The 23,101-nt window shown below is 34.7% G+C and overlaps 1 protein-coding gene across 4 annotated transcripts in view; it reads right to left on the reverse strand.

Annotated features, from left to right (window-relative positions):
- Nucleotides 1-3,204: 3,204 nt before the first annotated feature.
- IL6ST (interleukin 6 cytokine family signal transducer) overlaps nt 3,205-23,101 on the reverse strand; it is a 46,919-nt gene continuing 27,022 nt past the window's right edge. For 3 of the 4 annotated variants that reach the window (XM_061189267.1, XM_061189266.1, XM_061189265.1), the window contains 10 exons: nt 22,213-22,372; nt 20,176-20,258; nt 18,955-19,165; nt 18,188-18,370; nt 16,287-16,388; nt 15,953-16,099; nt 15,539-15,679; nt 10,978-11,074; nt 7,280-7,361; nt 3,205-6,422 (listed from right to left, as the gene is read on the reverse strand). In XM_061189267.1, the coding sequence (XP_061045250.1) occupies nt 5,685-6,422; nt 7,280-7,361; nt 10,978-11,074; nt 15,539-15,679; nt 15,953-16,099; nt 16,287-16,388; nt 18,188-18,370; nt 18,955-19,165; nt 20,176-20,258; nt 22,213-22,372 (1,944 nt within the window). In that variant the 3' untranslated portion in view covers nt 3,205-5,684. Of the gene's footprint in view, nt 6,423-7,279; nt 7,362-10,977; nt 11,075-15,538; nt 15,680-15,952; nt 16,100-16,286; nt 16,389-18,187; nt 18,371-18,954; nt 19,166-20,175; nt 20,262-21,749; nt 21,793-22,212; nt 22,373-23,101 lie in introns of those variants that run through there. The other variant, XM_061189268.1, reaches the window with a different exon arrangement.

Consider the following 23,101-nt stretch of genomic DNA (forward strand, 5'->3'; position numbering starts at 1 on the left):
CTCACCACATTATCCTGGAAGGATTCTAATTTCAACAAATGCATAAATGTATAAATAAGAGCCATTTAATGTTTTTAAAAAAATGTTCAAGAATGAGGAAAGACAATTCTAGTTATACTTTTCTGACACGTAAAATGACAAAACCAGAGTCACAAGGGATAAATGTAAAAGAATTGGGTTTTGAATGTCCACAGATTTCTAAAACTAAGCTATGCCTTCCCATCTGTTTGAAACCTTTTTAGCAATTGGGAAAAAATAACTATAATCTAAAAAATTTTGAACTTTGAATTTAAAGGTAGGTTTTTCTCCCTCAGTGTAGATAGAACTGTTTTAAGCTGTTGAGGAACCAAGTAGCCTTTCGAAGGTCTTTCTAGGTCGGCCAGCAGCCAACCTAAGTGAGCAGCAATGGGGGCATGAGCTGTTGACCTGGGGTCACTACCTGCTTCCCTCTGCTTCTCCACACTTCCTTCTCTTTCCACCTCAGGTCTCTTTTTCTCCTTCTCTTCTGTACTCTATTAAGTAACCAGAGCATGTTAACTAGACTTAAACATCTCTGTAAGAGCACAGTTTGTTGTACTCTTGTTTATATTTTGAAAGCATGGAAGGAATGTTTTATATTAATTTAAAAAGAAAAAAGTTTAAACCAGAAGTTAAAATTGCTTCTCTGTCTCTGGGCTAGGGAAACTGAATGCTGAGGGAACTCTGTAATCTTTTTGGCAGTAGGATGGATTGGATCCATAATATAAATTAGGGTTAGACAAGAGGTACCACAAAGAAGTCAGGCTGAGCCCGTAAGAGCCACAGCCAAAGATTTTAAACAAACACATAGCCCAAACCCAAGACGCTATTTCTACAACCTTTAGTATATATGTGAAGGGATGAAGTTAACTTGTGTGTTTGTGGGTTTTTCATTTACTGCATATTTAAGATAAAATCACAATGTGAAGACACAAATCTAGTAGTTCAGATTTCCTTCCAGGTGGAACTGTTACTTTCATACACTACTACTCAGCAACCTCAGGGGGTAGCAGTGGGATGCTGTGGATCAATTGGCTTCGTGCCTCACTGTGATGAGACTCTAGTAGAGTGTGGGCACAGACAGGCCACAGGATAGCACAGCACCTCTGTACTTGGTTGGTCCCCTGGCAACCCAGTTAAAAAATATCCAGTGGGAGGTAAGATGCTGGGATTCCAGAAATCATCTTAGTAAATCCAGAAAAATGGTAAACGAATTTGCCACCTCCGAATCTGTATTTATTAAGGCCAAGATAGGGTATTGATTTTCTTCTAAACCCTATCCATTATGCTAAATGAGCATTTAAAAAGCCACAGAACCCTCAAAAAGCACCTAGTTTACACAAAGGCCCAACACCAGTAATGATAAATACTGTTACCTTAAACATTATGTTTAATGACATCTGGTAGTGACCACACCCAGAAAAAAACTGAGTTAAGAATTTATTAAATTTACTTAAAGGATGCGAGCTGATATATAAGAGAACATTTAAGAGTTATGTCAACATAAAAACAATAGCTGTGGTTACAAGTTGCACATGCAATTCACTGTGCAAAAGTGAAAATACATACAATACTCTTTCTAGACAAGCCTTCTATATGAAGTTAGATTAGGTCGGGGTAAAAGAGCAAGTGAACTTAAAAGGATTGCACTTACAATTAAATGGGACATAGGGTATAAATAGGAGACATACCTAATGCTACTCACTGTACTGTAGTACTAGTAAATTGCACACTTATTTTTAGAGTATACTATTCTATATATATATATATATATATATATATATACTAAGACTAAAGAATTTTCAAATATCCACCTTTAAACTATCCCTTTATTTCTGACACATCACATTTTGATATTCATGTAACAGCATCTGAAGCATGTAGTTATCATTCTCAAAGCTTATGTTTAAGGGATAAAAGGTCTGTAACATCTATCACCATTGGCCTTAAATTCATTCTCATCATGATCTATCAACTTTAAAGAACTGTGTAATGAAGTTTAACCCGTTTTAAGGAACTACTGACTACAAAAAGCCTTATTAAAAAATTTAGAAATAGGTAACAAAAGAGCTCATCCAGAGCTGCCTTTTTATTTTTAATGCAATGTATATTAGAATATCGTGGGAATACACATACAAGTAGCATATACAATGAAAAAAAAAATAGATTAACCCAAAAGATATTACATTTAGCTTTGGAAAGTTTTGTTTTGACGTACATCTAAATTCTGTTTATAAATAGCCTGAAAAGGAACGGCTACCAAGGACCAGTTTATAGAATTAGGTTGTAAGTTTGCTAGTTTAAAATTTCTTAAGCCTAAATATCTTGCCATTTTATGGCTTCATATTCTTTTAATTTACAAAAAAGTGCAAAAAAAATTTTAAAGTAATCTTACCTGGGCAATAGAATCTAACACAACCTACAACAGAAAGCTATCCCAATATTTTTAAACAATTGAACTTTAAGTTTTATGTAGCTTATTATTTTGACATTTTACTCATTTCAACAAAAAACTACTGAAACAGAAATGTATGGTATAGAAATTTGTTCCTAACACCAAACAGAGGAGGAGATTGGTGTGGAATATAATGGAATAGACTAGGAAGAGTTCTCCTACTTAATTTATAGTTGGTCAGTACATGCCAGTTAACAGAAATATTTTAGGGAATTCTACTATATAATTATTTTATTTCTAAATTTATGTCATGATTTTAACTAAACTATGTGAGTAGAAAAAAGACATCTTTTAAAATCTGATGTCTATTTATAGTGCTATTTTAGATGTTCCACTTTAAATTTGACTTTTCATAAATATATGTTTTAAAAGTATATTTCAACTTCATTAACCTTTAACTTCAAAATAAACTAGGGTCTTGGATGACTTCGTGTGTAAAAAAAAAATCTCTTATCAAAGAAAAAGGTTGAAATTAAACAAACAACTAGGCACAGAACAGATGTGAACACAAAACACGTGAATGATTCTGCTTTTTCCCTTGCTTCTGCTCACATGTTGGGTATGTTCCCTAGTGCTGAATGATCCATGTTAAAAAAGAATTAAACTTTTAGATTTTAGTGGGTTTGAAGTCTGACAGTTTTCCAACAGTTATTTAGCCTCATGCCTTTATGAAGGATGAGGGTAGGATACCAAAGACACCAGTAACAATCAAATTACAATAACAACACATGTAACATATGCTTATTATTTTTTTAATCTTACAAGAGGGCAACTGCATCAAATTTTTGGATACTAGATATTTAATGAGTAGCTTATCCACTATCTTAAACATAGTCTAATTTTCACATAAATTAACTGGATTTGTTTCTGGGCCTACCTAAAATATAATTTACATATATCAAGACAGATTATTCTAAGACATGCCTTATGAAAGTAATTTTGTACTTAAGTTTCATGACTCCTTTTCTCTTTTGGGGCAAAGATGTATATTACATAAATATATTTATTTCCTGAATGAAGTTTTGCACAGTAACTATGTCCATTTAATATGCCTAAAGTGCTTTTGTGGCTGGGGGGCATTCACTCACTGCACCATGTTCTATACAAGTTTCAACATACAAATTTGCTTATATGATGTCCTTTCTTAAATATCTATTTGTTCTGATTCCCATAGATCATGAGTTCACATTTTATAACTGCCCACCTCCCACGTACAATTTCCACACTAAAATGTTCTTCGCAACACTGCTATTTGTTAGGAGGAAGGTTAGAGCTAAACATGGTTATAACAACATGACTACTTATTTTGAGGAAATGAAAAATGTAATAGATATAAATCTGTTGACATTTAGCAAGATAAATCTTGTTCTGATTTGGACCAGCCTTTGACGACCAACTTAAATGGTGGTAATGCTTATTACCTTGTAGTGTGTAGTGTGTGTGAGTTCGGGGTCTCTCTGTTCCAACCTGACCTGTCTGTGCCTAATTTTCCTCATCTACTACTAATTCTGACATTCTACCAACCTCATGTTGGTGTTGCCTAAAGTAGAACTGGATATATCAGAATAAAGCATCTGCTCTGTCTCGCAAAGACTGTATATAAGAAAGAACTCTGAAAAGTATCGGGCAAGAATACAAGGGATAAAGCATAACAGCAAGTCTAATGTGAACAATATTGAGAGTAATGAGTTGAATTACATCTCAACTGTAAATGTGTACTAATTTTTCTCAGCCTTTTATTCTTCAATAACCTCTACAAACTATTTTAAGTTGGCTTGGTTTCTGTAACTTAAATATGACAGAGAAACAACAAACTTACTTGACAGCAGTAGTCAACCACATGACAATTTCTTCTTACTTACTCAGCTCCTAGTTTTAGCCCCTGCTTCCTTGTCAAACGTGGTGGGTAGGGAATAACATAAATGTGAAAGTGAGTTTAGTGCTAAACTCTGGAAGCCCGAGTCACTTTTCCCCTGAAGAACAGGACATGTGGGAAGAGGTTTAAAATATTCCTAAATCATCATGTAGAACTAAGTTTCACCTACCTCAGAACTGGCAGACATTAAAATACTATCTCTTCATTAAGTGCCTCTACAATAAGGATATTTGCTAACTGTGATATTTCCTAAGATCAATATGTACATTTTTGGGGCGGTGCTTTGTTTGTTTTGGTGAGTATTGCCCAAGTCCTCTAACTTATTAGTCTGCTTCAAACACCTGCTAGAAAGAAAGAAAAAACTCAATCTACTTAAAAACAAAGCATATTAAATCAAAACACATTTTAAGGTGAAGACATACTGTATAAAGTGCTTCATCAACCAAATTCTCTGACGTCTTAACAAGAAGGGTCAATAATGTTTACATACATGTATAGAAAAGTGTTAACAATTTAAGCCTTTATAAATGGCAAAGAATTTTTTAAATGTTTAAGATAGTTCGTCGCATTCATTCCTAGCTCTTATCTGGACCCTCTGCTGAGTTTGTGAAATGGATCTTCAGAGGCTGTCAATAGTGATAGAAAGCAAATGTTTGAAAATTTACTTATTGTCTAATATTCAAAAATTAGTATTTTTAGTTTGCCAAGTTAAAACTCCAGAATTCCTTTTCTCCAGTAACTGGCAGCATCACTACCAATGGACGAGAACTAATATTTTATATGTTGGTATGATTATAAATGAGCCCAATTTTTTTCTTTTTTTTTTTTGTCAGACAACAAAAGCTAGGCTCATATTAGTTGTACCATCTGGACTCTTTTTAAATTATGTTGTCACTTGAAGTAGAGGGTCTAGACCTTGCTCCTCTAATTTTTATGCTAATTCTCCCCAAGATTTGATATTTGATGACTATTCTCATTAAAATCAGTATAGCTGTGCTAAGTTTACCACTGCTTTTAATTTAAATACCCTCTGTTTTCTAGATAGCAAAACAAAAAGTTTCACTTTATAAATTTCAGACAAGCTTTGTTTTTCTTCAGTGCAAACATCCTGAAACAGCAGTCATTCAGCTATTTGGAGGATGAAGTCAGTTTATGTAGTGCTTAAAGTCAAATCCCAGATATTCTGGAATGGAAACAGCCCACATGGGAGGACAGTACCTTCTTGTCCTTAAGGGCAAATGATCATCTTCAGTGAGTGAAGATCTGAAATCACAGATAAAATATTTTTAGCTTTACTTTACAGGTATTTCCAAAGTTGTAACAGGAGTTAGTCCTTCACTGAGGCATGTAGCCACCTCGTCTTACAGTCTGTGGTAAGTAACTTTTAGGCATTCCTTCATCAATTGCAGCCTCCATCCCAACTGTTTCAAATCTCTCTACTTGTCCCTCAGTGCCTGGACCAAAAGCATCTGCTGCAGGAACTTCCTGAAACATTTTCATTTGCCCAGATCCATAGGGCTGTGAAATATGATCTGAAATCTGTTGCTGTATAAGTCTAACAAAATCTTCTTCATTGACGGATGAAACTTGCTTTGACCTTTCAAAATGCGAAATATCTGGACTGGTTTCATGTTGACTGCAGTTTTGTTTGAAATACTGTTGCCTGGGCAAAATGCTGTCACTGCCATCCACATTCTCTACCAGCTGTAGATCTTCTGGCCGTTCTTCAGAATCTAACAAGGGCTGGGTGGACTCGGATCTTGAGAAGACTTGGACCGATGGCACCTGGTGTCTGTAGCCGCTATGTACCACAGTGGAATACTGGACAGTGCTCGAAGTGTTCTGCGCAGATTCATTTTCATCACTGCTAGAAATGCTTGGCCTAGAAGATGACATGCATGAAGACCCTCCAATACCACTGCTGTGTCCTTCAGTATTAATTTTTTCCTTCTTGAATAGGTCCAATGATTTTAGATCTTCTGGGAAAGGCTTTTTGTCATTTGCTTCTATTTCCACAACACTTACATCAGTGAAATTGCCATCTGGATACATTTGATCTTTTGAATTAAAATGCTAAGAAAGAGAGAAAATGAATTATTACCTATGGTGCATGTTCATTTAGAAACTCTGAAATAATTACATATGACATCTTAGTTAAAGCCACAGAGTAATGAATCTCTGAAACGTCTCAGTAACTTTTAATGGTGCAGAGATAATCTATATCACTAACTAAATCACGTGAATCACGGACATTGTGAAATGATTCTAAAAAGTATGAATTAGGCTGTATTTCCTCAGAATTCTCAATCAATATTGTTGGTGTTACATTTTGATAAACTTACTTAAAGGTCTAGAAATAAAATTTCATATTTCATGCCTAGTCTGGGCAGCCTAGGATTAATTGGATAGAAAAATGAGGAAAACATTAAATCAAACTCAAATGACTGACTGAGGTTTCATAGGATATACATTTCAATCTGTTAATCTAAAATTAACGGACTGTCAGAAGATAATAAGTACAAATCATTTCCCCTTTAGGGAAGTTCAAGGAATTTACTGTAGGTTTCCAGAAGCCATTTAATCATGTTAAAGTGGTAGATTTAAAATTTTATTTTAATATACAATCTAAAATGCTTGCCTTACAACAGAATTATCACATAGCAGCATTAAAACATAGTAGGTTTTCAACTTACAAGTTCAATCAAATATTTTTAATGTATACTAAATAGAATTAGGAATATAAGGACAAATATGCTATGGTGATAATAAACTCCTAGAATACATAAGTATTATTTTAAATTTTGACTAAAATTCTCATTTATGTACTATTTTCCTCTACTTTTCGATTCAGTATTATCTTTTGCTTGAACTCTATAATATATCCGAATATGCTTGTGTATTACAAGTAAGTCAGAAATATTTTATCTTACCCTTGGAGGTGTGTGAGGTGACCACTGGGCAATATGACTCTTTGAAGGATCTGGAACATTAGGCCAGATGTGTTTTTTAATTCTGGAGAGAAAAGAAATATCTCATATGTAGAACCACATGTAATAAACAATGAATAGTCCCTATTTCTAAACATTATCATCCAAGAATCTTAAGAATCAAACCAACCCAATTAAATAAACAAAAAATACCTGCTGTATCCCAAATCTAACAAAAACGTTATTTTTCTTGTAACCAATAGAAATACTGTTAAAAATGTGTAAGGATCTTAATCTTTATCCTTAAAGAAAAAGTGTTTGTTTATAAGACTAAAGCTGGTAATCAGTATTCAATTTTTAAAAATCTCTGAAATTAAATTCTGCAATAAAAACCACTTAAAGGGCTTCCCTGGTGGCGCAGTGGTTATGAATCTGCCTGCCAATGCAGGGGACACGGGTTCGAGCCCTGGTCTGAGAAGATCCCACATGCCATGGAGCAACTAAGCCGGTGTGCCACAACTACAGAGCCTGTGCTCTAGAGCCCACGAGCCACAACTACTGAGCCCACGTGCCACAACTAGTGAAGTCCGTGCGCCTAGAGCCCGTGCTCCACAACAAGAGAAGCCACCGCAATGAGAAGCCCATGCATTGCAATGAGGAGTAGCCCCTGCTCGCAACTAGAGAAAGCCTGCGCGCAGCAACGAAGACCCAACGCAGCCAAAAATAAATAAAATAAATAAACAACAACAACACTTAAAAACTTTAGCCAGGGTCACAAAAAATTGTGGTATACCTTCTCTCCCCAAAACAAAAACCCAAAAATGTTCAATTTTCACATTGGTACAAGATAAAATAAATTTGATTTTTCACAAGGAAGAAAAGGCTAACAATGAATTCCGGATATCCCCCATCATCAAAAACCTATTTAAATATCTTTACCTTAATACAGTCCCTAGCCCAACATTAGAGGTCCACAGTGTACATAGGTACACAGGAAATGAGTCATCTTGAGAATAAGTTCAAATAAAGATGAGTAATAAGATCCTAACAGACTGTCCTGCAGGAACAACTATGAAATCGGGACATAATATAAAAAGCAATAAAGTTAACAACCTAAATGAACTGACCAACCAAAAAAAAAAATGGATGAATCCCCTGAAAGATACCAATTACCAAAACAGATTGAAAAAGAAAACTTCAATAGCCCTATACTTGTAAGAAATTCAATTTTTAATTAAAAACCTCCCCACAAAGAAAACAGCAGGCCCAGATGGCTTCATTTGTGAATTCTATCAAACATTTAAAGAGGAAATAATACCAACCCTACACACTCTCCCAGAAAATAGAGGTAATATGTCCTGAGGCCATTCATTTTATGAGATAATTAGTATTACCCCGAATCCAAAACTACACAATGACACCACAAAAAGGACAAACCAATATCACTCATGAACATAAAAATGCAAAAATTATTAACACACCGAATCTAGCAAAATCCAAGGAATTCAAGGTATAACACCTGAAAATCAATGAATAAAATTCACCATATTTATGAAAGAAAGGAGAAAAATCATAAGCTCATCTCAACAGATGCAGAAAAAGCATTTGACAAAATTCAATACCCATTCATGACAAAAACTCTTAGCAAAACATAAATATAAGAACTTCCTCAACTTACAGCTAACATAACATGCAATGCTGTAAGACTGAACGCTTTTTCGCCTAAGATCAGGAATAATGGAAAGATGTTGGCTCTTACCACTTCTATTCAACATAGTCCTAAAGGACTTAGCCAGTACACTAATGAAAAGAACTAAAAGTATAAAGACTGGAATCTTTACTTGCAGGCAGCATGACTGTGCATGTAGAAAATCCAAAGTGACTAAATTAATTTATGAAGATCTCAGTATACAAGATCAACTGCACTTTTCAATATACTAGCAATGAACAATTAGAAAATAAAAAAATTTTAAATTTTATTTATAATAGCACACACAAAAAAAACACTTAGGAAGGAATAAATTTAACATAAGATGTGCAAGGCCTGAAAACTACTAACATTGCAAAAGGAACCAAGATAAGTATAGAGATATACCACGTTCACGTACTGAAAGATTTATTTGACTCATGAACATGTGAACTCAGGTTCAGATTGCATTTTACCCTAAACTGATGGACAGATTCAATAAAATTCCAATAAAAATTCTAACAGATTTTTAAAGGAAATTTATAAGCTGATATTAAAATTTATATGAAAAGGCAAAGAACCTAGCAAAAATAATTTTGAAAAAAAATACTGGAGGAATTCTACCACCTGGTCTCAAAACTTACTATAGAGCTATAATAAATCAAGACCACGTGTTATCAGGATGAATAGACATATAGAACAATGGAACAGGATTGAGAGTCCACAAATAGATCCAGACTTATATGGATAATTGATTTTGGCAAAGGTTCAAGATAATTCAATAGGAAAAGATAGCCTTATCAATAAATGATGCTGGGAATGACTAGATATCTATGGGAAAAAACTTTGACCCTGACTTCACAACATGCACAAAATATAGGAGAACATATTTGTGACATTAGGTTAGGCAAAGATTTCTTAAACAGGACATAAAAAGCAAGAACCATTAAAAAAAAAAAACCCTGATAAAATGGACTTGATCAAAATTAAACTTTTGCTTTCCTAAAGTCACAGTTAAGAGAATAAAAAGGCAAGCCACAGTTCAGAATTTGCAAAACATGTATTTGACAAAAAGTTTGTAACCAGATATATAAAGAACTCTTTAAACCTCAATATTAACAAGACAAATCACCCAATTTAAAAATGGGCAAAAGATTTCAAAAGACATATCACAGAAGAAGATGTATAGGTAGCACATGAAAAGATCTATTACTAGTTATCAGGGAAACAGAAGTTACAACCACAATGAGATAGCACTACAAACCCATGAGAAAGAATAGCTAAAATTAAAAACCTTGTCAGTACCAAGAATTGGGGATGATATGGAACAAATGGAACTCTTACATTGCTCGTGGGAATACAAGATGGTACACTTTGGAAAACAGTTTGACAGCTTCTTATAAAGTTAAATATGCACTTACCATATGACCCAGCAATCCCACTACTAAGTATTTACTCAAGATAAATGATAATATATCGTCACACAAAGATCTGTATGTGAATGTTCATAGCAACACATACAGATTTTAGCTATTCATAATAGCCAAAAATCAAAGAAACAACCTAAACTTTCATAATAGATGTACAGGTAAACAAATTTTGGTATCTCTATACTATAGAATACTACTAAGCAATAAAAAGAAAAATATTAGTATATGCAACAACATGGATGAATCTCAAAAATATGTCAAGTGAAAGACATCAAACACAAAAATTACATGTTTGATTCCATATATGTGAAATCCTAGAAAAGGTAAAGCTGCAACCAGAGAAAGCAGATCAGTGATTGCTGGGGCCAGGGGCTGAGGGAGAGGACAGAGTACAAAACAGAATGAAGAAACTTTTTAGAGTGATGGAAATGTTCTCTATCTTGAGTGTGGTGGTAGTTATACATCTATATACAGTTACAAAAATTCATTAAACTGTACACTTAAGATGGATGAATTTCATTGCATGTAAATTACAGATCAATAAAGGTGGGGGAAAATGCAAAAATATGAATACAGGTACTTACAGGTCTCGCTTATTAAAGCAGAATAATACTCCCAAAAGGGTTGTCAATAGGAATGCTAAGCAAACAGGTACAACAATAGCTTCAATTTCTCCTTGAGCTAAAAAAACAGAAAGGGGAAAGAAAGAAAATAACTGTTGACACATATGCGAAAGAGAAATAATGCAACTTCCCAACCAGATTACTGTTGAAAAGATGAAATACCATCCTAATATTTTTTTACAACCTTTTCAAACTTAAAGGTGTTTCTCTCCCCCCTCCCTTCCCCCTTGGTAAATCATATCCTAGCTACTTACACCTTACACAGTAACCTGACCACATAGTATGCATAAAACATATGTTGGCTGGTGGAATAAACTGATTAGTTCAGTTTATTGGATAGATAATCTATCTACCTGGTAAGAGCTTTCAAACCTATTTATTACATTTATGGTATGCACTCAGCAGAATCTTAGCAAAAGCTTATCTTTGAGTTCTAGAACTACTGGGTAGAATTGGAAAAGCCTTTTCTTTTTTAAAATTAATTAATTAATTAATTTTTGGCTGCGATGGGTCTTTGTTGCTGCGCGCTGGCTTTCTCTAGTTGCCGTGAGCAGGGGCTGCTCTTTGTTGCAGTGCGCAGGCTTCTCACTGTGGTGGCTTCTCCTGTTGCAGAGCACGGGCTCTAGGCACACGGGCTTCAGTAGTTGTGGCACGCGGGCTCTAGAGCGCAGGCTCAGTAGTTGTGGCGCACGGGCTTCGTTGCTCCGTGGCATGTGGGATCTTCCTGGACCAGGGATCGAACCCGTGTCCCCTGCATTGGCAGGCGGATTCTTAACCACTGCGCCACCAGGGAAGTCCCTGGGAAAGCTTTAAACAATCTCAATAATTGAATAAATGTAATCTTCTATAAGGAATAAAAATGTACAATTCAGGCAAAATTTTTAATAGTTATTTACTATTTTCAAAAAGATGATAAATCTGACATAGGGCTAAGAATTTTAGGAGAATCTTAACAGGCACAAGGAGTGGCAGAAGTAGGAATAATATCATCTAAAAAGCAGCAAGCCTGAGATTCCTAAATACCACATGAATCCCTATCTGCAATCAAAACTACAATGAGGTATCACCTCACGTCGGTCAGAATGGCCATTATCAAAAATCTAGAAACGATAAATGCTGTAAAGGGTGTGGTGAAAAGGGAACCCTCCTGCACTGTTGGTGGGAATGTAAATTGATACAACCACTACGGAAAACAGTATGGAGGTTCCTTAAAAAACTAAAAATAGAACTACCATATGACCCAGCAATCCCACTACTGGACATATACCCTGAGAAAACTGTAATTCAAAAAGAGACGTGTACCACAATGTTCACTGCAGCACTATTTACAATAGCCAGGACATGGAACCAACCTAAATGTCCACTGACAGATGAAAGGATAAAGAAGATGTGGCACATATATACAATGGAATATTATTCAGCCATAAAAGAAACGAAACTGAGTTATTTGTAGTCAGGTGGATGGACCTAGAGTCTGTCATACATAGTGAAGTAAGTCAGAAAGAGAAAAACAAATACTGTATGCCAACGCATATATATGGGATCTTTAAAAAAAATAAAAAGGTCCTGGTGAACCTAGTTGCAGGGCAGGAATAAAGAGGTAGACATAGAAAATGGATTTGAGGACATGGGGTGGGAGGGCGAAGCTGGGGCGAAGTGAGAGTAGCATTGACATATATACACTACCGAATGTAAAATAGTTGGCTGGTGGGAAGCAGCCACATAGCACAGGGAGATCAGCTCAGTGCTTTGCGATGACCTAGAGGGGTGAGATAGGGAGGATGGGAGGGAGGCTCAAGAGGGAGGGGATATGGGGACATGTATATGCATGTGGCTGATTCGCTTTGTTGTGCAACAGAAACTAACACAGTATTGTGAAGCAATTATACTGCAATAAAGATCTATAAAAAAATAAAATAAAAGAGGACTTATTAATCAAATGAATCACTAATTGGGACAATTTATATTAGAGATTTTTTTAATGATTTACCTATGGTTGTTTCTGGTTAACTCCTCCAGCCCCCTGTAACTAGTCTTTTACAGGAAAAATGTATGAAAGTAGTACTACAGTCATACAGTATTCACTTAGTCTTATCTTTCCACCACACGTATCCCTTTGTAAGTAACTTTACCTCCTACAAAGCATGACAGGAACCAAGAAATCAGATGAAGGCTCAGGAATAAACTATAGGTTGGAAAATATTAATTCATGAATGCTAAGGTTCTCATACATATGCCAAATCAAATTCAGGCAGATCCTCTCCTTTATTGGTGCTGAACTTCTGCTCACTATGTTTTCATGCCTTGGGCCTTTGCTCATGCTGAACTAAGATTGCCTTCTTCTTCCTATCTGTCCACATCTTAACGTCAAGGCTCAACTACTGTCTTCCCACAAAATCTCTGAAGGTAAAACTCCCCACTACAGATATCTTTAAATTCCTGCTCTATTTACTATCTACATGGCTCAAATGTCTCTCTGTTTTGTTTACTTGTACCATATTTCTTCAACTAAGCTATATGGTCCTTGGGAGCAAATTCCGTGCCATGTGAAGTAGCCATAATGAATCCATAAAACAACAGATAGGTCAGAGGAAAAAGCAGATGATGAAGTAATACTAATAAGTATGATTTCGTTTTTGGAAAAAAATGTATGCATAGAAAAGACTAGAAGAATATATAAATATGTTGAGATTATTTTGGATGAGGGATTAGGAGTGATTTTTCTTCCTCTTTGTATTTTACTATATAGTCTAAATTCCTTATAATGAACACTACTTTTATAATCAGGATAATATTTTTAAAGTTTATTATTACTATTTTTCAAAGATCATGGCACAAAGTTTTATTTCAAATATTACAGGTATCCCCCCACTTTTGGAAAGTTCACATTATGTCACTTCACTTTCAGGAAAGACCTACATCGTATACTAACAAGCTTTTTTCATAAATTACATTAATGTCTGTTTTTGCTAACAGAAATAAATTTATGAAAAAAGCTTGTTAGTGTACTAACATAGGTCTTTTGTGAAAGTGAAGTGGCATAATGTGAACTTTCCAAAAGTGGGGAATACTCTTTGCTCTACACCACTTTGGCTTATGAAAGGTTTCATAGGAATGCTCTACTTTTGGATGGCGGGGGAAACCTGTATTTGTTACATAAATATTCTACAAACATGTCACCACAAATCTTATCCCATAGACTATATTCATTATTGGCCATCACAGCAAAGCTCAGGATCTTTTAATATCTATTTTATGTAGTCACTTATCTACTTATTTGCTCACTCAGCAATCATTCAACCAATGAGGAATATGGTTGAATGATTTATTTATTTATATGATAAACAGCTTATTATTTATCATTCACTGTCTTGGTGCTTGGGTGTGGGTGTTACAAATACAATTACAATAAAATAAGGTAATTTCTATAATGATTCAAAATGTAGTAGATACAGGAAAGAATGCAGTTTAAGTCTGCTTTAGGGAGGCTACAGGAATAGCCAAAACAAGAAAAGGTATAGGGCCACGTACTGGGAAAAGACAAAAAGGTGGGGAAAATGATGAGAAGTTTAGGGTCAAAGAAAGAGATTATGAAAGCACATGCACAAGCAGTGCATCTACTGGACTTGATACTTGGTTTATGTAAGTGAAAAAGATATGAAGAAACTTACTACAATTGCACCTAAATTTCTGGCTTTGGCAAAGAGTTGTGGCATGGAACAAAGAAAGAAAAATGTATTTGGGAAGGGAAGAGAGGATGGCTGAAGTCATAGGTAGGGAATTTGAATAGGCAAATAAGAAAACAGTGCCAAGAACAGAGCTCTGGAGAATATAAAACATTTAAAAGAGCAGAAAAGGAGACCAAGAAGAAAGTACCAGACGGGGAGGAGACTTAGGAGAGTGCTATTAGAAAAACAAACGAAGGGAAGAGACAGTTTCAAGGATGAACAGGCCAACAGGGTCATATGCTGGGAAGCGTAGGAAAAAAAAGATGACTACAAAGCATGCATGGGATAGGACAACTAAGGGGTCTTCTATGAGTGACACTAGAGAGGTTTCAGTGGAGTGGTGGGTTGGAAGCCTGGTTTCAGCAGGTTAAAGACTGAGCTGGAGATATGGAAATGAGACCGCAAGGGTGGACCAGTCTTTATAGCAACCTGCCCATAAGAGGAAGAACAAGAGAAGAAAGAGACCACATCCAACTTTTGCCAGTGAAAAAGTGAACCCATTTAGAAAGATATACAAATTCTTTTGGGATTTACAGAGTACAAGTGAAATCAGTCAGAGACAATTAAAGAAACAACAAAAAAGTAAGGAAAAAATTTTCTGTAGTTTAAAGAAATAACCAAAACCAGATAAACAACAATATAAAAATCATAATTTATGAACATTTCATTTATATGAATCCAAAGATGCACTTTAAACAAAATTTTAGCATATAAATTAAGCCCATTTTTAGTCTGATTAAATTTTAAAAAGAAAAAAGAGAAAAAAAGAAAGATCAAACATCATTATTTCTTACCAAACTTTGGTGTAGTAAAAGTGAATTCTGGACCATCCTTTCCACCTTCGTCTGTATATGCTGCCATTCGTACCATATACAAAGTGTCACTAGTCAAAGAGGACAGTGTATATTCTGTGTGGGAAGAATCCACATTCACAGCTGGAAGAAATCAATAAGTGTGCTTTATTCAACTACTCTTGCTTGGTTTGGCCTATACTTGACATTGTGAATGTATTAAAACATATTTTACTAGAAAACAATGTTTCTTTAATAGGACCATGAAAGCAACCATAAAGCATATTCTCAGGTATCTCTTTTCTGAGGATAATATGCTATATACTAAGATGTATAACCCAATAAGGTGAGACAAATTAGTATTTAAAAGCTTAAGAAAAAACACCTGATTCTTAATAGCTGCTATAGTTTTATTACCAGTTTCATTTCCAATGATGGTTCTATAAAATATAGTATAATTTCTGATAAATCCGTTCTGCACATCAACAGGAAGTTGGTCCCACTCTAAGACAGCTTCATTTTTCCCCACTTTTTTTGTCCTGACAGTAGGTCCTTTGGAAGGTGCTGAAACAGAATAGGGTATTTACCAACTGAAAATCATTAGAATTTAGTAAATCATTAAGACTTCGTAAAATTTCATTATCATGAAGTTATTTGAACATAATAAGACATATCCTTATTTAAAAGGGATAAAATGTCTTTGTTAGTTAAAAAACTCAACATTTTTCAAAGAAAGTAGGTCTGGACTTACGAGCTTGTTTAAGGTATGCCTTTATAGACTTGGGGGTTCCTGGTCCATCAGCATACACTGGAGTGACTGTTACCAAATAACATTTGCTCTCTGCTAGGTTTCCTGAAGTAAGAATAGTGGATTAAGCATTTTTTTCCCTATAGTGAAAAAAACCTAATTAATTCCATTATTTACTTTTACATTATAATTTCACGACCACTGAAATTTCTTTTATTTTCATTCATTTTTTAAAATTGAAATACAGTTGATGTACAACATATTTCAGGTATACTAAATAATAATTTGACGTCTGCATACATTATAAAATTATTACCACTGAACTTTCCTTTTTTTAAAACTGCTACTTTTAAAGTAAGCATTGCCTTTTGTGTACTGGATTCAAGCTTAACAGAATAAAACTGTTTGAAAATAAAAGGTTACTTTTATTGCCAATACAGTGAATAAAAAATATTTATACTGTCAATAAAAGTAATGATTGCATTTATATTCAGGATTCATAAAACACTGATCTCAAATTATTCTGGGCCTTCCTAAGAGTTTGGCAATTTTTGTACATTTTACCTACTTCTCTGAGAACTGCCTGAGTGCAAGATGTCACTAATCAGAGCTAGGGAAAGTGCTAATGGCTGTGGTTTGTCAGGTGACTGGGAAAAAAAGAATTAGTGTTATTTCTCCCAGAAAGTAACATAATTTTAAAAGAAAAAATTATCTTAAATGTTTCCTTTATTTATACTCTCTCCAAATTAACAAAGCAATCTATCTATCCCTTCAGCATGCAATAGCAAAAAATTTCTTTTTGTTATACTGAAGTTTATACTTTCAACAAGAATTACATTTCCTTAACTATTATGCATGAAGTGACATACACTTTTTTGATTTCTTAGAGAGTAATTTTCTTGATGATTCAATATTATCAAGAAGATAATCTTTGTATATTCTGCTGTAATACAGTGATGTTTTATCAGGCCTACTGAGCTATGTGGGGATACCTGCACAACCTGAAGGTCTCCAGAGCCTACGGTATGCTATAGTAAAAGTTCCTGTTGCCCAGTTACTATCAATCTATCTCCTCTCTAGCTCCACCTTGCTTTTATTTGGATAAGGTTGATAAACTAGACAACCAGGATTAGTAAAACTATATATTAAATAATAGGTTAATGAGGGCCAAACAGCCTATGTTATGAATAAAGCTCATTAACTTTATGGCTATATATAAAGATATATGGTATATCTTTGTTAACATGTTTTCTCTGATTAATCATATTATTTGTAGCTGAATTCTAATGGTTATCCTTCTTTACACACATACAAACTGAATGCTCTGTTTTCTCTTTAAAGTTGTTGTATCACTTGATAAGTAGTATCTTACAATGAAAGCAACCCATTTTGGAGCTCTATAATACATTACTTTCTGTCCTTCATTAGTACTTGCAGTTTAAAAGACAAGGAAATCTAAGTTCTAGTTCTGCTTCGCTTCTTCAACAGCTATAAGAAGTTAACAAGCCATCTAGATGCTCAGGGAAAATATTTTCTCATTAAAGAATGAGGGAATTGAATCAGGTACAGAGATACTATTAGCAACAGAGGTTGGATTATCTTGTATTTCTCTTACTTTAGTTTTGTGAACATTCCTTTGATGATCAAAACAACAGTGGAATATTACAAGAAGATAGTATTAACCCCACTTAGTCCATAAACAGACCCTGCAGTTTAGAGAGGTTAAGTGTGACTTGCTGAGAGTCACAAATCTAGTACACAAGACGTAACTAGTAACTATGATAAACTGGATATCTTTTCAATGGACCACAAAGCCTACAAAGCAGAAAAGAATATGTAAAAGAAAAATCTGTCTAAAGAGCTAGAAAAAGGACAGCAACTTAAATGTTTGTAGCCAGGTATACCTCTTAAATAGGTGCGATGTACAGTACCGTCTTCTTGTTGCCAGTCTGGGATACAGGGCGATTTATCTGATAACACACACCACTCAAGTACATATCTGTTTACAAATTCATTTGGAGCAGTCCATTCTACCCAAAGCACATTATCTTTGGGAAATGCTTTAAGATCCGTTATGGGGTGAGTAGCTTTAAAACAAAGTTTGAATACTAATATGATAAATGAACATTTAAAAATTTGATATTCCAATATTTTACTTTCATTTCATAACCATGTGATCTATCTTGCTATCACGTTTTTGTAGCATGTAATATTAACATGTATTTACATGAATAAAAGCACTTTATTATAATTTACATGTAAAGTAAATAGTCGATTTATTTTGGAACTTAAATTCTTCCTTTCCCAAAGTTCTTCAAGTATTTTGTGTACTAAGTTACAATGTTTTTCTTCTTTGAAAGCTACAGATAAAGCTATAGAAAAACAATATATTTAAGTCATATACATATAAAGTTCCTAAAACCTTAAAAATATATTTTAAAAAAGATAAATAATCAGAAAATGCTTAAATGAATTAAGTAGCTTACTGCAAAGTTTAAGTGAGCCACAAAATGATGGACCAGGTTTGGCTGCTGACCGACTTCTAAAAATATGATCACTGTTGATACTGAGGAGACAGTCTTAGAATACTTACATTTTTTTACAGGAGCCCTGCCCATACCTAACTACCCTTTCCCATTCATAAGTCAGGCTCCATCTCAGGGACACAAACCTTGAAAGTCCCAGGCAGGAATAGTTAAAACAGATGCATCTGATTTGCCAACCAGATTTCTTGCTGTCAGAGTTGCTATGTAGCGATCATTTGTGAGGTTTACTGTCAGTTTTGTGTCGTTAACTGTGTAATTTTGTAAACGTGATTTCCATCTTGTGAGAGTCACTTCATAATCCAAGATTTTTCCATTGGCTTCAAAAGGAGGCAATGTCTGTAATAAAATAATTTATTTTAAAAATGTATTTCATAAATCTTGAATAAAGTTAATCAGTTTTCCTTCATGTTTACAAATTCTGCTATTATGTCAAATCTCTAAATATTTAATTGGAAGGGACTGGCAACCTTACTTTGAACTCACTACTGAAGTAAAACTACTATACACTGAACGAAGACTGACTTCATAAAGCATGACGTCAACTATGAGGGAAAGCACCATTCTGTTAGCCTTTCGTTCTCTACACAATTCTGCACTGTGGCTATGTTGGCCTAAATTATTTTATGTCTTGAGTATTTTTCTTTCTACCTTATTTTAGTATGATCCACTCATGAACATTTATGGAGTGCACAACAACTTTATTTCCTATTACCAGCATACACTTTGATTACCCAAAACATTGATTAATTATTTTCTATGAGGCACTGAGGAAAGTTTGGTACAAAACAAGGCTGCTAGGACTTCCCTGGTGGCGCAGTGGTTAAGAATCCGCCTGCCAATGCAGGGGACACAGGTTTGAGCCCTTGTCCGGGAAAGATCCCACATGTCGCGGAGCAACTAAGCCCATGCGCCACAACTACTGAGCCCACATGCCACAACTACTGAAGCCCGCGCACCTGGAGCCTGTGTTCTGCAACAAGAGAAGCCACTGCAATTAAAAGCCCATGCACCACAACAAAGAGTAGCCCCCGCTCACCGCAACTAGAGAAAAGCCTGTGCACAGCAACGAAAACCCAACGCAGCCAAAAATAAATAAATAAATTTATTAAAAAAAAAAAAAACAAGGCCCCTCTTCTCATAGAACTTTCACGGAACTATGCTGAAATATCTATGAGGTATCACCTGTAGTTTAGGAACCTGACTTTTTTATAGTATATATAAAGCTTTGTGTTTCTATTTATTAAAAATAGTTATCAAATAGATATCAAAAATTAAGCTCCACTCATAATACCACATAAAATATATTTATATGAGATAAAAGAATATAAATAGGCAATTTTTTTTACCTTCCATATGAGTTGTACAGATCTACAGCCATGAGTATGAGATGGCTCTATCTTATACCAGAAGCTTGGTGCCTTGGATGGTCCTAAAGAGATGACATAAACTTTTTATTATAACAGTAAAATAAAATCCTAGAAGTTATTCTCTTACTTTGTTCTTAATATTCTTGCCCTCCAATCATATGGTGTCTCTAACTCTTTCTTTATACCAGCCTTTTCCCATCCCAGCATGATATGCCTGGGTCTTCCTTTAGTCAGGGAGATAGCTTGATGATTTAGATTACATTGAAACTCTTTTGTAATCTTAAAATTTTAAAGGTACAAATATATCCTAAGCAATAACCAAAGATGTATCACTATTTCTTATTGCTAAAAATCAAACTGAAAAATCATATTTAAATACATGCTTAAAACCCCTAAATGCATACATTTAAGAATAGAAGACAAAATAAATGGAGTTAAATGTAGTATAAGTTTACTACCTTATGTTGGGATGAGTCAATGTAATGGGATATTATAAAAATGAATTCACAGGATTGTTGTAATAATCACCATGTGAAAAAGCACTTTACACAACATCAAATGCTGATAATTAGGTTTTAAAAATTCAAAAATTTTATAAATATAATTGCAAAATATGGTATTCAACAGAATAAAAAAGGATCTGAATAAAATCTAAGCAGTGATGTGCTGATCATGAAGAGGTAATTACAGGTGACAAAACAGAGAAAAGAGGAAAGGCAGACCAGGAAGGCTGGGGAAAAAGCTGCTGGTACAGGGAGTTCAAATAGATATATACATGAGCACAGTGCAGCGCCCCGAAAGAATAAAGAACATGAAGTTATAAAGGAAATTTTATGGGCTGGAAATGGTTCCTAATATAAAGAGGACCTAGAAGCTTCTTTCACTAATTTGAAGAAAAGCATAATCCATAATTTTTTGGACACCAGATATCTCTTTGATTTGACAAGGTTATGTACCATCGCTCCAGAAAATTCACACAAGTACTAACCACAATATTTTGTCAACATTTTAAAGTAGTTCAAGAACTCCCCCAAACTGACCCAAGTACTTTTAAAGGCCCTAAGAATATCAGTTTAAGAATTCCTGACCAAGACAAAGGGATCTGATCGAGGATTCCCAAACCAGCAATAGTAGGATTACTTTCTTTCCTGGCATTTATCAAAATGAGAGAAAATTCTTGGTGGAGAAGGGTACTTTACTTTTCTGCCTTTGACATTCTCAATTCATGTAACTCTCACGAAACCTCTGGAAGAGCTCCATGGAAGTGAAGGGATACAGGTGGTAGGGAAGGTTTTAAAGCCATGGCTGCTGCCACTGACACCTAAAGAGGGTGACCATGATAGGAAAATGTTCCGGAAAAAAACCAAAAAAACAAAAAAAAAACTAAATGCCATAGGATTATGTCTTGATGGCTACAGAAGAAATTATTAACATTAGCTGCTTTGGGGAAGGAATTGTATTTTACATTGTGTATCCTTTTATGCCTTTTGGATTCTACACTATATACACTGTATTATCATGAGAAAAAAAGGGAAAATGAAAATAAATCAAATCCAACCAAAATGCCAGGATGCTTTTCCAGGGGCTTATTAAGTACTGATAAAAAAAAAATGAATAAAAACTATAGTACAAATATCTTTTTGATAGTGAGGGTCTAAAGCACATTTTGCTAGATAGTGTCATTTTAACGATTCAGGATATGATTCTCTAGTTAGAGATATTTCTGGACTACTCTCCTTTAATAAAATGTTCTGGATTTACAAACCGTTAAGTTAATGGTTTTCTCATGGTATCTAAGACACTATTCCATAATTCTCTTTAATTAGGTATCAAAAAGATTTGTACTATCAATAATGCATATTAGATTTTATACTTGATATCCTTTAAAAAGTGTAAAATATCAGTTTGAATAAAATGATCACAAAATTGGAAGCAATGAGATCTATATTATTAAAACCAGACATAATTTATAGTCAGAATTCCAATGCTTTTTTCTTCATATACTTATTTACTTACTATCTTCATATGTGATCCCACTCGCTTCTTCACTCCAGTCACTCCAAAATCCTTTACCATCTTCCTTCATACAACGAATCCTAAACACATATTCTGTAAAAGGTTTAAGGTCCTGGACAGTGAATGAAGATCGGGTAGATGCTGTATCTTCAGGAGGAATCTGAAAACAAAGCAAATTGACCAAAAAAACCCCCAAAGGTATTTATTATAGGCCTTCTAAACTGCCTAAGATTTTAAAAGCTAATTAATGAAATAAGACTAATAACTAATGAAAGAAGACTAATTTGACTGAAGCTCTGGAGAGGAATAAATGCAAGTGAATAAGCAGTCAAAATCAGGAAGTTAATAGGTTTGGGAAATACAGAAACATCTATTACTAATCCTTTCATCCTTTCTTTTCTTTATTTCTTTCTTCTATGCTCTTATAACACTCAGGGTCTCAGCAGGAAAAAGATGGAAATTCCAATTAGAATTTAATTCAAGGAGGGTTTACTATAGGAAGTATGGGCAGAGTGTCGGGAAACCTTAGTATAGGCAGTACTCTGGGGCTTCTAGGTGCTACCACCTTTAGACCCAAAGGGATGAGGGGCGGTACCAGAACGTGGAAGAACAGGGACACAAAGGGTTAACTTGAGAGAAGCAGTGACCTCAGGTTGAGACAGGAAAGCTCCAGGGAGGAAGCAGGGAAAATAAATATGCTGATCTCACTTCTCTCTCCTCTCTCTTGTCAGGACCCCTCCTCCCATTAGCTAGGAACTCATTAGGAAACTAGAGAGAACCAACAGATAAAATCCATACAGGTCAGCATCTCAAGACAAAGAGTAGGGTGGAGAAGGGTAGAGTGTAGATCTAGATAGGCAAAAGGAAGATATCCAGTCCAATTAAGAGA

Source organism: Eubalaena glacialis, chromosome 4 (assembly GCF_028564815.1).
Source record: "Eubalaena glacialis isolate mEubGla1 chromosome 4, mEubGla1.1.hap2.+ XY, whole genome shotgun sequence".
Lineage (NCBI taxonomy): Eukaryota > Metazoa > Chordata > Mammalia > Artiodactyla > Balaenidae > Eubalaena > Eubalaena glacialis.